This window comes from Hypanus sabinus, chromosome 7 (genome assembly GCF_030144855.1).
Source record: "Hypanus sabinus isolate sHypSab1 chromosome 7, sHypSab1.hap1, whole genome shotgun sequence".
Lineage (NCBI taxonomy): Eukaryota > Metazoa > Chordata > Chondrichthyes > Myliobatiformes > Dasyatidae > Hypanus > Hypanus sabinus.
Genome location: NC_082712.1, coordinates 173,176,321 through 173,193,670, shown reverse-complemented (window position 1 = coordinate 173,193,670; position 17,350 = coordinate 173,176,321). Strand labels below are relative to the sequence as shown.

Sequence of the window (17,350 nt, the reverse complement as noted above, 5' to 3'; positions counted from 1 at the left end):
CTGACAACAACTTGCCCTACAACTTTGAGGGATCAATGGATGTAGTTCATTCTAAGTTCCTCCACACTGTTTAGAGCCCTACCTGTACTCTTCCTTTGAGTTCATCCTTCTACTTTTCTGGTTTGAGCTCCATCTGCCACTTCTCAGCCCAGTTCTGCATCCTGTCGATGTTCTGTTGAAACCAATGACAACCTTCTGATGAGGCCTCCTGTTGGGCAGGGTGGACCATAGATGTTGCATCCTAGCTGTCATACACAAGTCAGTATGCAGGCTAGGGCAGCACATATGGAAAAAAGGCTGTTGCCCTTGCAGCAGGTTTCCCCACTTCCTGCAGTTGATGAATCCAAAGGAACAGCAGAGACCGATACAGTTTGGCACCAGCTATATCACAGGAGTTGCCAGTCAGTGTTGAACTCAACATAAGACTTCTTAGGGACTCCCGTTTTTGATTTTTCCTCAGGATTAATACCAAAGCCTTCCCAGTGATTGGGTATAGCTACAAGGCAGAGGAGACTTGAGATCAGAGTTTACCATCTGCTAGATGAGCTGCTAACTACAGCTGATGAGCCCCATCTGCCCAAAGTGACTGGTTTTAAGGTTCCAGTATCCTGCCTTTGCCCCTTCTCCTGTTAGTAGAAATGGGTCTGCCAGGTTAGTAGCTAAAGCACATGTAAAGGCCAGGAGCTGGACTTAGTTTTCTGAGGGTATTTGAGATGCACACCATTGGGAGCATTTAATAGGTTGGGGAACTTATCTCCACTACCATCCCCAACCATAACAGCCTTAAGAAACCAACGATAAACTTCTACACTGTCCACAACACCACCAACCTTATTTCTCCTGTGCTATATTTTGGGAGCAGGATGTCATTGAATCAATAGGTTTATAGAGACCAGGTGCATCCCTAGTTTCTCACCACATCCACGTCCTCACCTTCACCATCAGTAGTAACAGGGAACAATGTAGGCTTAGTCTTCCTAAAGTTCGTCACCATCTCCTTTGTCTTACTATTGTTGAGCTGCAGATGATTCAGCTTGCACCATTCGACAAAGTCTTCCTCGAAGACCCAGTACTCATTGTCCATCCTTCCTTTATACACCCAACTATTGCCGAGTCATCAGAGAATTTCTGCAGATGATGTGACTCAGTATTGTAAGTCCAATGTATATAGTGTAAACCGCCATAGACTTCATAACTTCGTACCTAAAGACTTCAGAAATACAAGAGATCCTGCTAGAAATCCAGAGTTGACATCATCATCATCATCATTTTGTGCCATGTCATATGATCAGAATCAGAATCAAGTTTAATATCATCGACATTTGTCACAAAATTTGTTAACTTGGCAGCAGCAGTACAATGCAACACATGATTAATGCAGAATAAATAAATAAATAGATGAATTACAGTAAGTATATATGTATATTAAATAGATAAATTTAAAAATAGTAGTGTAAAAACAGAAATAATAAAAAAAGTGAGGTAGTGTTCATGGGTTCAATGTCCATTTAGAAATCAGATGGTAGAGGGGAAGAAGCTGTTCCTGAATCGCTGAGTGGGCCAGCAGGCTTCTGTACCTCCTCCCTGATGGTAACAATGAGAAGAGGGCACGTACTGGGTGACGGGGGTCCTTAATAATGGATACTGCCTTTCTGAGGCAATCTTGGTCTCAAATCCAGAGTAACCAAAAGCTTGAGGAACTCAGCAGATCTGGCAGTATCTATGGAAAGGAATAAACAGTCAGTGTTCTGGGCTAAGATCTTTCATCAGGACTGGAAAGGAAGGGGGAAAAAGCCAGAAAAAAAATAGGGAGGGGGTAGAGTACATAATAGCAGGTGATAAGAGAAGCCAGGTGATGGAGAAGGTAGGTGGATGGGGGGAGGGGGTGCGAATTGAAGTGAGAAGTTGGGAGGTGATAGGTGTAAAAGGTAAAGGGCTGAAGAAAGAGGAATCTGATAGGAGAGAGTAGACCATGGGAGAAAGGGAAGGAGGAGTGGCACAAGAGGGGGTGATGAGCAGGTGAGGAGAAGAGAAGGGGTGAGAAAGGAGACTAGGTTATCCTTGAGGAAGGATGAATAAGATCTATGAGCCTTGTTTGTTTTCTACGGTGCAGCTAGCGAACAGATTCAATTTAAAATGTAAATGTAAGTAATGGGAAAGGAGTAATCAACATACTGTAGCTGCTTCAGCACTGCCCAAAGGCATGCATTGTACTGATGTGATTAATTTTGGAAGCTTGCCAAAAGGTAATGCAATTTATATGGGGCTTGCTTATTCCTGAGTTTGACACTGCACATTTATAAATGAGTACTGATGGAAGTTCATCCATTGCTTCTGTTGAGATTGAGATCTCCCTTATCAGCCATCAAAACAACAGCAATCACAGTCATGTACAGAACATATTGAGCAGACTGTATTACCATGGTGATAACAGCTTCTGTTCTCATGCAATAGCTTGCACTAGATTGCGGCTTCAGTGTTATCTGCCTCCCTTCAAAACGTCTTGATCTGAATTATCAAGGTTGCTAAAGAAGGTGGCATGTTCCGTCTGGGTAGTCTCCAACTTCCCTTTCTGGTAAACAAAATCCCTCATCCCACCCTCTTCTTCTTTTCTGCACTCTGGCCTCTTACCTCTTCTCACCTATCTATCACCTCCCCCTGGGTCCCTTCCTCCTTTTGTTCACTCTCCTCTCCCATTAAATTCCTTCTTCTCCAGCCCTTTACTTTTCCTAACCACCTGGCTTCATCTATCACCTTCTAGCTATCCTCCTTCCTCTCCACCCCCCCACCTTTTTATTCTGGCATTTTCCCCTTCCTTTCCAGACCCGATGAAGGGTCTCAACCCAAAAGGCTGACTCTTTATTCATTTCCAGAGATGCTGCCAAAACTGCTGAGTTCCTCCAGTATTTTACGTGTGTTGCTTTGGATTTCCAGCACCTGCAGGATTTCCTGTATTTATAGATTGCTGTTCCACTGCTCGAGAGCTGTACAAAATTATGGTTGGCCTCCACATGGAGTACAGTTTCAGATGCCATACTGCAGGAAGGTCACAAGCCTCCCTAAAGGGGGTGGATTCCCTTAATGGAGAACGTCCGAGCATTGTCTGTTTAATGAGGGGAGGCTGATGCACGGGCAGCCACCACACAGTCCTTGACAGATCAAGGTCAGGGTCCAGTGGCATGGAATGCAAGACAACTGGAGACCCTGCATTGTTGCAACCTTCTGTTATGCTTTGAAACACCAAATCTAATTAAAAAAAACACAGGAGCCCTGGGATAATGTGTGCTTCGTTTTTACTTTGGGCGAAGTCTTTACATATGGCGTGGTTGTATGATGATGTGTGTCATTCACGCAGTTTTACATATGCATTTTCCATCATGCATTGTGTAAATAACAAAGAATGCTTAATCAAACAATATATTTACAATATGACTTAGATATTACTGAAATATTAAATACACAACACTCCCCCTTGCTTAGTTATAAACACCAACTCAACATAGAGTAAATTTTACATTGTCCCATTCAGGTCTAAAGACTTAACTGCTCTGGAGGATTTCTTACACTGGTGGGACAATATGCTCCTGACAAGGGGGGGGGGGGGGTCACTCTGCTTGGCAGATGAGACTCGTGGCTGAGAAACAATCTCAGGTTCTGGGGCATCCTCCATGCTGGTTGTAGGAGTTGACTCTGGGATTGCAGGAAGTGGTTCTGACAACTCTAGACTAGGACTGGTTGTCTAGGATTGAAACATTGAAGCTTCTTGTTTGAGGAGACAATTTCTCTCAGCTGTTTGAACTGCATACTCGTTCTGAGACTGGGTTTGAGGAGATCCTAACATGGGCACAAGGGACAACCCAGGAACAGCATAGCTGGTGAGTTGTTGGTTGCGGAGGGTGCTGCATTGCAACATGCAAGGAGGAAATAGGTGAGCTTCTGATTCAGTGTCAGTGTAGTGTGTTCTGCTGACATTGTCTGCAGTGCATTCTTTAAACTCTGGACAAACCTTTCCCCCAAGCCATTTGCAGCTGGGTGGTATGTTGCTGATGCAAAATGTCTTACTATAGGAAAGACTGAAACTTTTCCACCACAAACTGTGGTCCATTGGCACCGAATAAATGTCCTGGATCACCAGTCCTTGAGAAGAGTTTTCTCAACACCTCAGCAGTGTGTGACGCTGTAGTGGAGGCTATTGGGAACGCTTCTGGCCACTTTGTAGCTGCATCCACTACTACCAAGAAATTTGTGCCTACAAACAGTCCAGCAAACTCCACATGAATTCTCTGTTAGGGCAATGCAGGCCATTCCTGGGGATAAAGTTGTGCTACTCTTGCCATCTTCTGGACATGTTGGCATCCTGATCAGCGTACGGCAAGCTGCTTGATCTGCTGATCTATTCCAGGCCCCTAGACAAAACTTCAAGCCAGTAGTTTCATTTTGATCATGCCTAGATGACTGGCATGTAGCTCCTCCAACACTTTAGCTCTCAGTTTGAATGGTACAACAATCTTCAATCCCCACCCAAGTTGATCCTGGTGCTGGTAAAAACAGCGGAACTGGAATTTCTGCTGCATATTCCAGACTTTTTGCATGAGTGACCATGTAGATGTGAGACAGTATGGGGTCTTTTCTAGTTTCCTTTTGGATAAACTCTGCCACTATAGGAAGACTTTCAATTTGCTTTGGGAGAATATGTCAAGAGGAGCGTCATCTTTTGTAAAATATTTAGGTGTTTCCTTTTCCAACAGTAAACAGGACAATCCATCAGCATTTCCATGCTTATGTATCCTCTTGAATTTGATCTTGTAATTGTGTCCTCCATAAAACAGAGCCCATCTCTGCATGCGTGCTGCTGCTGTTAGTGGAACAGCCTTCTGTGAATTAAAAATGGACACTAGTGGTTGTTGATCAATAACAAAGGTAAACTCTCTCCCATACAGGCACTGGTTGAAATGTTTTACACCCCAAACCAGAGTCAAAGCCTCTCTGTCAATCTGTGTGTCATTTTCTCTGCATTGATTACGGAACGCGATACAAAGGCACTTTCATCACTCTAAACATGTGACATTCGCCACTTTCATCATAAGGTGAGGCATCACAGCCAAATTTCACTGGACAACGTGGATCATGACGTGACAGGACAGAGTCTGATGTCATCACTCCCTTTGTCCCTTGGAAAAGCACTTCACATTGCTTTGTCCATTGCCATTTTCCCCCGATCTGTAGCAATGAGTTCAAGAGGTGGAACACCATAGCCAGATTTGGCAGGAACCTATAATAGTATTGACAATCCTAAGAAAGATTGAAACTGTGACAACTTTGGCCTTGGGGTGTCGACCACTGTTTGAATTTTCTCAGCACACTTGGGTAATGCTTGTGTATCAATGGTATGACCTCAGTAAGGAAAGCTTCGTTTAAAGAATTCATACTTGTTTCAGTGAGCTCTGAGTCCATAATCTTCTAATCTTTTTAACACTGTCTTGAGATTTTGGAGATGTTCCTTGTCATCTTTACCAGAAACAATGATTCATCCAGGTAACACTGAGTGTTTGGGCAGCCTTGCAGCATCTGGTCCATAGCTTCCTGCCAGAGTGCAGGTACAGGTGCTACTTCAGAAATACGCCTACTATAGCATATACTAAAGCATGCTCTGTGTGTTTGTGGTGAGAAAATTCAGCATCTTATTCCATCTCCATCTGTAGGGAGGCCTGAGCTAAGTCCACTTTGCTGAAGTGTTTTCTTCTAGAAAGGTTTGGAAAGCTATCCTCTGTCCTGGGCAGAGGGTTTTGATCTACTTTCACAACTGGGTTGCTGGTGACCATAAAATCACCACAGATCCCTACAGACCCATTTTTCTTGGCTACTGAGACCACGAGTGTTGCCCATGGGCTCCACTCAAACTTGGAAAGTCTTCTTTCAGCCTCCATGCAATCTAGCTCACTGGCCACTTGATCACGGATGTTATAGGAACAGGATGGGCTTTGAAAAACTTGGGTGTGGCATTTTCATTTAATACTATTTTACTCTTGAAAACTGTTTATCTTTCCGATGTAGCCAGTCATCTCTACTTTATCTTTTATTTATTATTATTATTATTGTCACTCAGCACTCACCGCTTATGAACTTGTGAATTTCATCTGTTATTAGTCTTTTTTTAACTGGAGCGTCTCACTACGATTTATCAGATAGGTAGTTGTCTTGGGTTCATTCTAAAACTTACTCATCGCCTCTGTTATGTTTTGTGACTTCAAAGCTAATCAAAAGTGAAAGATGATAGCTCAGGAATAACAAATGCTTTGTTCCTACTTCCTGCGAGGTGCTCAGATAGGACATGGTGGTGAGATGGCGCCTGTCATTCCTGTACTTATACTTCCCATACTGAATTATGTAAACAACAAAGTATGCTTAATCGAACAATATATTTACAATGTTACTCAAGTGTTACTGCCATTCACTCTTCTGCCAGCTCTAATGTTGAGGCCTTCATTGGATTGCTCGTTGTCTGAAAGCTCCCCCTTGACCTTATCAGTTTGCATGAAAATACCAGGAGCTAAACTCCAGAGAGCGTCAGTCTTGGGATCTCAGAAGCTCACAAGGCTCTCCAAAACAACAAGGAGATGATCCTCAGAGATGTGATTACACACTACCAGCCCTTTTGAAGGGTCTCATCCCAAAACATCTCCATAGATGCTGTCAGGCCTACCGAGTTCCTCCAGTATTTTGTGTGTGTTACACTACAGGAAAGATCTGGTGACATTGGAATGGGAACATTTACTTGGACTATTGAGTTCAGTTCTGGTCACCTCATTATAGAAAGGATGTAGAAGCTCCAGAGAGAGTGCTGCTTAGATTAGAGAGCATGTTTTATGAGGATAAGCTGAGCAAGCTAGAGCTTTTCACTTTTAAGAGGATGATGAGAGGAGACTTGATAGAGGTGTTCGAGATGATAAGAGACATAGATAAAATGACACAAAGCTGGGTAGTAGTGTGAAATATGAGGAGGCTGTCAGGAAAATGCAGGGTGACTAGGACTTGGATGCGTGGGCAGATGTATGGCAGATGTAGTTTAATGTGGATAAATGTGAGATTATCCACTTTGATGGCAAGAACAGGAAGGCAGATTACTATCTGAATGGTGTCAAGTTAGGAAAAGGGGTTAGTACAACGAGATCTAGGTGCCCTTGTTCATCAGTCACAGAAAGTAAGCATGCAGGTACAGCAAGCAGTGAAGAAAGCTAATGGCATGTTGGCCTTCATAACAAGGGGAGCTGAGTATAGGAGCAAAGAGGTCCTTCTGCAGATGTACAGGGCCCTGATGAGACCACACCTGGAGTACTGTGTTCAGTTTTGGTCTCCAAATTTGAGGAAGGACATTCTTGCTATTGAGGGAGTGCAGTATAGGTTCACAAGGTTAATTCCCAGGAAGGTGGGAGTGTCATATGTTGAAAGATTGGAGTGACTGGGCTTGTATACACTGGAATTTAGAAGGATGAGAGGGGATCTGATTGAAACATATATTAAGGGATTGGACACACTAGAGGCAGGAAACATGTTCCTGATATTGGGGGAGTCCAGAACCAGAGGCCACAGTTTAAGAATAAGGGGTAGGTCATTTAGAACAGAGTTGAGGAAAAACTTTTTCACCCACAGAGTTGTGGATATATGGAATGCTCTGCCTCAGAAGGCAGTGGAAGCCAATTCTCTGGATGCTTTCAAGAAAGAGTCAGATAGAGCTCTTAAAGATAGTGGAGTCAAGGGATATGGGGAGAAGGCAGGAACAGGGTACTGATTGTGGATGATCAGTCATGATCGTATTGAATAGTGGTGCTGGCTCGAAGGGCCGAATGGCCTACTCCTGCACCTATTGTCTATTGTCTAAAATGGATAGCTAGAGAGCTTTTCTCAAAGCAGGAGTATTATTTCAACATTTCATAAGGTGGTTTGTAGAGGTACTGTGCACTGATAACACATTTGAGGCTAAAGTTTCATTGCTGTGATCTACACCAATTAGGTAAGAAAATTAAAATGTATTCAGTAATTGAGTTAGTCATCTTACCTTATCAGAAACTTAACCTTTGAGTCCCTAACTGTTACTACTACGCTTTTGTTAGGAAAGGAATGAAACACAGGCATTAGTTCAACTGTATTTTTATGAAAAATGTCCTTTAGCATCATAAAAACTTCAAAAGCAGAAAAGGATCCTATTAGACCCATCAACCTGCACCAATTCTTTCAAAATCAATCCAACTTGCCCTGTTCCATTGCCTGCAATATGTACTTATTTAGTGATAGAGCACGGAAAAGGCCCCACTGGCCCAAAGTGCCCCACTGCCCAGCAGCCCACATATTTAATAATCACAAAACAATTTACAATGATGAGAGAAAACATGCCGAAGCTGGGAATCCAAAGCAACACCCAAAAATTGCTGGAGGAGCTCAGCAGATCAGGCAACATCTATGGAAATGAATAAACAGTCGATGTTTCAGGTGAGACCCTTCTTCAGGACCAACTAACATACTTATTGGTACGTCTTTGGAAAGTGAGAGGAAATCAGAGCACCCGGAGGAAACCCTTGCACACATGAAAAAAACGTACAAACTTTCTTACAGAGGGTGCTGGAATTGAACTCAGAACTCCTATGTCTCTGAGTGCTTCGAGTATTTATTCAACTTCCTACCATTGAATCGACACTCATGGCTGAGTTATGTTTTCAAATCCAACAACATGTTATGTGAAACTTTATATTGACTGTGGTTCTTCTGACAATCAGAATAAATTTGGTTATTGACTCTGGAGTTTCTATTTGCCTCTTCCAGCATTGCATAATAATGAAGGGTAAGTTATAAGACCACAAGATATAGGAGCAGAATTAAGCCATTTGACCCATTGAGTCTGTTCCATTGTTTCAATACGGCTGATTCATATTCCCTCTCAACCCCCAATCTCCTGCCCTCTTCCCGTATCCTTTCATGGTTTGACTAATCAAGAATCTATCAATCTGTGCCTTAAATGTGCCCTATTACTTGGCATCCACAGCCACCTGTGGCAATGAATTCCACAGATTCACCACACTCAGGCTAAAGAAATTCCTCCTCCTCTCCATTCTAAAAGGACATCCCTCTATTTTGAGGCTGTGTCCTCTGGTCTCAGGCTCCTCCACCATAGGAAACATCCTCTCCACATCCACTCTATTGAGGCCTTTCAACATTTGTTAGATTTCAATGAAGTCAGCCCACATTCTTCAGAATTCCAGTGAGCAGAGGCCCAGAGCCATCAAACGCTCCTCATATGACAAGCCTTTCAATCCAGAATAATTTTTGTGAACGTCCTCTGAACCCTCTCCAATGTCAGCACATCCTTTTCTAGATAAGGGGCCCAAAACTGCTCACAATCCTCCAAGTGAGGCTTCACCAGTGCTTAGCAAAGGAGCTGGTTGTGGACTACGGGAGGAATGGAGACTGGCTAACCCCTATTGACATCAATAGATCTGGGGTTGAGAGGGTGAACAGCTTTAAGTTTTTTGGCATAAACATCACCGAGGACCTCACGTGGTCTGTACACACCAGCTGTGTGGTGAAAAAGGCACAACAACACCTCTTACACCTCAGATGGTTGAAGAAGTTTGGTATGGGCCCCCAGGTACTAAGAACTGCCTACAGGGCCACAATTGAGAGCATCCTGACTGACTGCTTTACTGCCTTGTATGGGAACTGTACTTCTCTCAACCGTAGGACTCTGCAGGGAGTGGTGCGGACAGCCCCTCACATCTGTAGATGTGTACTTCCCACTATTCAGGACATTTACAAATACAGGCATGTAAAAAGGGCCCGAAGGATCATTGGGAACCTAAGTCACCCCAACCACATACTGTTCCAGCTGTTACCATCTGAAAAAATGGTCCACAGCATTAAAGCCAAGACCAACAGCTCCAGGACAGCTTCTTCCACCAGGCCATCAGACTGATTAATTCATGTTAATACAATTATATTATGTTAGCAAACACAAGGAAATCTGCAGATGCTGGAAATTCAAACAACACACACAAAATGCTGGTGGAACACAGCAGGCCAGGCAGCATCTATAAGGAGAAGCACTGTCGACGTTTCGGGCTGAGACCCTTTGTCAGGACGAAGGGTCTCGGCCGGAAATGTTGTCAGTGCTTCTCCTTATAGACGCTGCCTGACTTGTTGTGTTCCACCAGCATTTTGTGTTATGTTATATTGACCGTCCTATTGTACATACTATTTATTATAAATTACTATAAATTGCACATTGCACATTTAGACAGAGATGCAACGTGAAGATTTTCACTCATCATGTATATGAAGGATGTAAGTAATAAAGTCAATTTAATTCAATTCAATTCAATATATTTCAATCTATGTTATGTCATGTCTTGCAATTAACATGTGGGATGGTATCCTAATGCCTAACGAAACATTTTTCAGCAGCAGCGATCAGGAGATGAGGGCTCTATTCCCACTGCTGTCTGTAAGGAGTTTGTACGTTCTCCCTGTGACTACCCGAGTTTCCTTTGATGCGCTGGGTTCCTCCCACATTCCAAAGACGTGTCGGTTAGTCTTTGTTTATGTATAATTATTCATAAGTTCTATCTTATTTCTTTATTTTTTTGTGAATGCTTGCAAAAAAATGAATCTCAAAGTAGTATATGGTGATATATACACTCAGGGGCCACTTTATTAGATAGATGTCTACACCTGCTTTTTAATGCAAATATTTAATCAGCCAATCATGTGGCAGCGACTCAATACATAAAACTTTGCAGATGTGGTCAAGAGATTCAGTTGTTGTTCAGACCAAACTTCAGAACGGGGAAGAATGGGGCATTAACCATGGAGTGATTGTTGGTGCCAGACGGGGTGGTTTGAGTATCTCAGAAACTGTTGATCTCCTGGGATTTTCATACACAACAGACTCTAGAGTTTACAAAGAATGGTGCAAAAAACTAAAAAACATCCAGTGAGCGACAGTTCTGTGGGTAGGAATGTCTTGTTAAGGAGAGAGGTCAGAGGAGAATAGCCAGACTGGTTCAAGCTGACAGGAAGGCAACAGTAACTCAAATAACCACCCGTCACAACAGTGATATGCAGAACAGCATCTTAGAATGCACAACATGCAGAACCTCGAAGTGGATGGGTTAGGATGCAGAAGCCCATGAACATACACCCAGTGGCTGCCTTATTATTTTCAGGAGGTACCACTAATAAAGTGGCCACTGAGAGTACATTCTTTGATAATAAATTTTCTTTGATCTTTGAACCCCTAACTTCTAAAATCCAAAGCAGACTTTCAGCATCACCCGACTCCCTCCTCAACTTTCCAGACTGTTGAACAATCTGCTGAGAAAGGAATGTCACTGGGTTTGTTTCCACTAAAATAACATTTTATGGCCATAAGATGTAAGAACAGAAATAGACCATTCAACCCACTGAGTCTTCTCCCCCATTCCATCATGGCTGATTTATTATCCCTCTCAACTCCATTCTCCTGCATTCTCTCTGTAACCTTTGATACACTTACTAATCAAGAACCTATCAACCTCCACTTTAAATATACCCTATGACCTGGCCTCCATAGACGTCTGTGGCAACAAATTCCACAGATTCACCACCCTCTGGCTAAAGAAATTCCACCTCATTTCTGTTCTAATTATCTCATCCTCATGGTCATGAATTGTTTAAAATAAAAGTGTATTATAACCAAAAACATAGTAATTATACATTAGGCCATGTCATGTGTCTGATTTAAGCTCTTTAAGTTGAAACGTGTGTGTGCACAGACTATCAATTAGTGTGCCAGACAATATAAAGCAGGCTTTATATTCCCTGTTCTGGCTGATAAAGCCCATTAATTTAAGGGGCAATGTGTATGTCAGCACTATTTTTCATCAGCTCTCCAGCACGTACAGGATGTCGATATAGTACCAACCTGCGCTGGTTAGGAACGGCTCCCCCAGGGAGACGCACACCATCATGTCTCGTTCTATTCTTTCCCACGAGGTGATCTGCTCTCCATCAGGACTGAACAGAACCTTGGCTGCGGATCTCAGCTTCAGCCGCATTGTGCAGCTCTCCAGCAGCTAGGGAAGGCAAAGAACAACTCTAAATACTCATCACCATGACCAAGTAACAGAATTAACACACACTAAATGCTGGAGGAACTCAGCAAGTCAGGCATCTTCTAAACAGAGGAATAAACAGTCAACATTTCAGACTAGAGGGGAATGGGGCAGAGGACAGAAGAAGGAGGTTGGGGTAGGGGAAGAAGTCCAGGCTGGCCAGTGACCAGGTGAGACCAGGTGATGGGGAGGAGATGAACTAAGAAGCTGGGAGGTGATAGGTGGAAAATGTAAAGGGTTGAAGATGAAGGAATCTGATAGGAGGGGAAAGTAGACCACATGAGAAAGGGAAGGAAGAAGGGCACTAGAGGGAGATGATGGGCAGGTGAGGAGAAAGGATAAGGGTTGAGCCAGAGTGTTAATAGAGAAGAAAGAAGGGAGAGGGGGGAAAGAAATGAAATTTCTTCATTTAGGTGGTGAGAAATAAATGTTCGTGGCATCATGTTGGAAGCTACCCAGACAGAATATGCTCCTCCAACCTGAGAGTGGACCTATCATGGAAGTAGAGGAGATGATGGACTGACGTGCAAATGAGAAGTGGAATTAAAATGGGAGGTCACCAGGACATCTCACTTGTTGAAGTGGATGGAGCAAAGGTGCATTTTATAGTAATATTTCAGAAGCAACACAGGGCAGTTTAGTGGTTAGCGTGACGCTTTACAGTGTCAACAACCTGGGTACAATTCCCACCACTGTCTATAAGGAGTTTGTACATTCTCCCCATGACCACATGAGTTTCCTGCAGGTACTTGGTTTCCTCCCATGTTCCAAAGACATATGGGTTAGGGTGAGTAAGTTGTGGGTTTGTTATGTTGGCACTGGAAGCATGGCAATATTTGAAGGTGACCCCCCCCATCCCCAAATTCCAAAGATCACTATATGGCTCGACGTTGAGAAGTAATGTTACAAATAAAACTAACCTTCCTTTAGGTCATGCACCGACATTCTCCATCAAGGGAATAGCATCAAGTTTGACTCGAGTGATTGTAATACTACTACCTCAGTATTCAGTTCCACTGCATCTCCTCAGAAAATGAAGGAACCCATCAAGACTTGGACCAGACCAAAGAATGGGTTGGTAAGTAACAAGCAACATTTACAATACAAAGTGCCAGGCAATCATCATCCCCAACATGAGAGAAATTAACTATCCTTCCATAAACCACACACAAAATGCTGGAGGAACTCAGCAGGCCAGGCAGTATCTATGGAAAAAAAAATTCAGTTGACTTTTTGGGCCGAAACCCTTCAGCAGGACTGGAGAAAAAAAAACTGAGGAGTAGGTTTGAAAGGTGGGGGGAAGTGAAAGAGAAACACCAGGTGATAGGTGAAACTTGGAGGGGGAGGAATGAAGTAAAGAACTTTTCATGACCATGATTGATCTTGGCAAATTTTTCTACAGAAAATTATTTTCCTCTGCCTTCTACTGGGCAGTGTCTTTACAAGATGTGTGACCTCAGCAATTATCAATACTCTTCAGAGATTGTCTGGCTGGCATCAGTGGACATATAACCAGGACTTGTGATGTGCACCAGCTGCTTATACGACCATCCATGACCTTCTCCCATGGCTTCACGTGACCCTGATCGGTGGGGCTATGCAGGGGCTACATCTTGCCCAAGGGCGAGCTTCAGGCTAGTGCAGGGAAGGACTCCTTTGGTAGAGACGTATTTCCACCCCACCACCTGAGGGAAGACTATCCTGAGGAAAATGACTCAGCTGTTGAGACTCCAAATCCTTTTCATCAACTATATGAAGAGTCAGAAGTATGATAGAACATTGTTTGCTGGCTTGGATGAGAACAGCTCTCAAGAAATGGGACACATGCAAGGCAAAAAAATAAAGATTAAAGTTTTATTTGTCACATGTACGTCAAAACATACAGTGAAATGTGTCATTTGAGTCAACGATGTATACAATCCAAATGTGTGCTGGGGGCAGTCCACAAGTTTCGTCATGCTTCTGGCACTAACATAGCATGCCCACAACTCACTAACCATAGCCCACATGTCTTTGGAATGGGGGAGAAAAACTGATCACCCAGATGGAATCCAGAAGACTTACAGACAGTGACAGGAATTGAACCTCAGTGAACCCCTGTCGCTGTAAATCATAATGCTAACCGTTAGGCTACTGAGCCTCCAGATTCCAGCATTCGCCACCTCTAGTGTGGCTACATCATAATCAATATGAAATTAAGTTACGGACGACTCCTTTTCCACAGGCTAAATAGCTGCTGTGTACACTGTCCAGAGTCATAGCTGACCCAGATAGTCATCTTTGTTATTCTGTTTACAGTTGATGCCGATGGATGATGTACTATATGTCGTCCACCGTCACAGGTAATATATAGACATAGATATAGGAGCAGAATTAGGCCATTCAGCCCATCAAGTCTGCTCTGCCATTCCATCGTGGCTGATCTATTATCCTTCTCAACCCCATTCTCTGGCTTCCCCCTGTAATCTTTGATGCCCTGATTAATCAAGAACCTATTAACCTCTGCTTCAAATATACCCAATGACTCTCTCCACAGCTGTCTGTGGCAATTAATTCCACAGATTTATCAGTCTCTGGCTAAATACATTCCTCCGCATCTCTGTTCTAAACAGACATCCTTCTGTTCTGAAGCTGTGTCCTCTGGTCCCAGCTAAAGCAACCCATATTGTAATGAGTCAAGTCTGACACACAGGGCAATGTGTATCACACTGAACCACAACAGATACCTATATCTATTACACAGAATGACAGCTGATGCACATTGTAATCTGTATTCATGGGAGTCACAGCATACGTGTGTGATATATAAAGTAATCGACACTGTATTGAACAACAGCTGAACATGTAGTAATCTATATTGTACTGAACTACCAGATCACACACATATTAACCTTATCTTGCACAGAGCATTAGGTGCAGTAGAAAGCATCTATTGTTCCGGGTCGCAGCTGACATGAATAATAATCCGCACTGCTCTGTGCTGGAGCTGATGTATGAAGTAATCTGCATGAAGTCATCTGAGCCATCCTTTAAGCACATTGTAACTTGCATTACATCATACCACGCTGACAGGTATAGGGACCTACATTGCATTCAATCACAGCTCAGGCATACTGTCATCAATAATGAACTGAGCCCAGCACACACTTTATTTTATTTTATTTAGAGATTTAGAGGATGGTAATAGGCCTTTCTGGCCCAATGAACCCATGCAAGTGATGAGCTGTCTTTGGAAACTGGAGCATCCACAGGAAAGCCTTGTGATCACTGGGGTGTGGGGGTGGAGAAGGTTCAACCCTTTCACAGAGACCAGTGCGAATTGAACCCAAGTCACAGGTGCTGTAATGGCATTACACTACTGTGCTGCCTTAGTTATCTAGTACCTTAGTTATGCAGTCTGCAGAGCAACATGTCTGATGTGTATCGTAATTGATATTGCCCCAAGTCACGATTGATGCTTAGGTATTCTACAACGTACTGAGTCCCAGCTGACATATGAAGCAATTTACATCACACCATTCCAGAATCGCAATCAGGTTTAATATCACCGGCATATGCTGTAAAAGTTGTTGTTTCGCAGCAGCAGTACAGTGCAATACATAATAACAAAACTATCAACTGCAATAAGGAATATAGTTTTAAAAGATAAATTAAATAAATAGTGCACAAAGATCAGAGATGGCGTATATATTAACTTATAAAGCCAAAGTCTGCAACTGACATATAAAGTTATCTACACTGATAATCTAAACTGCACCGAGCTGCAAATCACAAATACATGCATCTGTATTGAAGAGTCATGAGTCTTGATGAAGGGTTGAGACTCATGAGATCCAGAGAGAGCCTGACCAGGTAGACATCGAGATGTTTAAGAGAAGTTTGGATAAGTACATGGATAGTAGGGATATGGAGGGCAGGACATTGGGAGTCGTTAGTTTAAATGGTTTTCAGCATGCATTAGATGGGCCAAAAGACCTGTTTATGTGCTGTCTTTCTCTATGACTCTATGTTTCCTCCCATGAGTGAGTCTTTAATGAGGGGGCATAGTCATTAGAGGATGGACAATTAAAATGAAGTACATAGAGATTTCATTTTGCAGGGGATTGTCTACCCCAGGGGAATGCAGAGGTTGGATAATTAGAAATATTTAAGGTCTGAGTGGACAAAAGAATGGGGAATATGAGGAAGAGAAAACTGAACCCAGCGTTGATATGGAAGTTGGTAGGTAGGCTCCAATGCGCAGGAAAGATAAAAGCTGCAGAGGGTGCAAACTCAGACAACTCCACCTGGAACATTAGCCTCCCCACCACTGAGGACATCTTCAAAAGGTAGTGCTTCAAGAAGACGACATTCATCATTAAGGATCCTCACCATGCGGGATATGCCCTCTTTCTCATTGCTACCATCAGGGAGGAGCCACAGGAACATTCAATGTTTTAAAACCAGCTTCTTCCCCTCCAGCATCAGATTTCTGAATGGTCCATGACCCTATGAACACCACCTCACTATTTTTGCTCTCTTTTTGCAATGCTTTTTTAAAATATTAAACGTTCATGTTTTGCCTTGTACTGCTGCCTCAAAACAACAAATTTCACGGCAGTTCTGGACAGTCTGCAAGTGTCGCCAGGCTTCTGGTGCTGACGTTGCATGCCCACAGCTCACTAACTCCATCCATACGTCTTTTGGAATGTGACAGGAAAGCAGAGTGCCTGAAGGAACGCCATACAGTCATGGGGAGAACGCACAGACTCCTTATAGGCAGCAGTGGGAAACAAACCCCAATCTTACCACTGGCACTGTAAAGTGTTCCAGAAACTGCTATGCTACTGTGCTGCGCATCAGGCACCGGTACAAGGTACCGACTCACCACTGATGTACATTGCTCACAATCACGTCACATTAGTATAGCGGTTAGTGCAATCATTTTACAGTACCAGCGATCATTCATCAGAGCTCAATTACACTACTGCCTGTAAGCAGTCTGTACATTCTCCCTGCAACCCCATGGTTTCCTCCAGGTGCTCTGGTTTCCTTTCACAGTCCAAAAAAGAGATGCATTTAGAGTTAGTAAGTCATGGGCATGCTATGTTGGCTCTGAAAGTGTGGCAATACTTGTGGGCTGCCACCAGTGCATATTTGGACTTAGTTTACTGTCTGTTCTGGTGTACACGTGACACATCTCATTGTAATCTATACTGCGTTGAAGCACT

At 43.1% G+C, this 17,350-nt stretch overlaps 1 protein-coding gene across 8 annotated transcripts in view; it reads right to left on the bottom strand.

The window, feature by feature from the left end:
* LOC132397404 (doublecortin domain-containing protein 1-like) overlaps positions 1 to 17,350 on the bottom strand; it is a 544,514-nt gene that overhangs the window by 29,283 nt on the left and 497,881 nt on the right. For 7 of the 8 annotated variants that reach the window (XM_059976131.1, XM_059976130.1, XM_059976133.1 and 4 more), the window contains one exon: positions 11,951 to 12,101. In XM_059976131.1, coding sequence (XP_059832114.1) covers positions 11,951 to 12,101 — 151 coding nt within the window. Of the gene's footprint in view, positions 1 to 3,555; positions 4,875 to 11,950; positions 12,102 to 17,350 lie in introns of those variants that run through there. The other variant, XM_059976134.1, reaches the window with a different exon arrangement.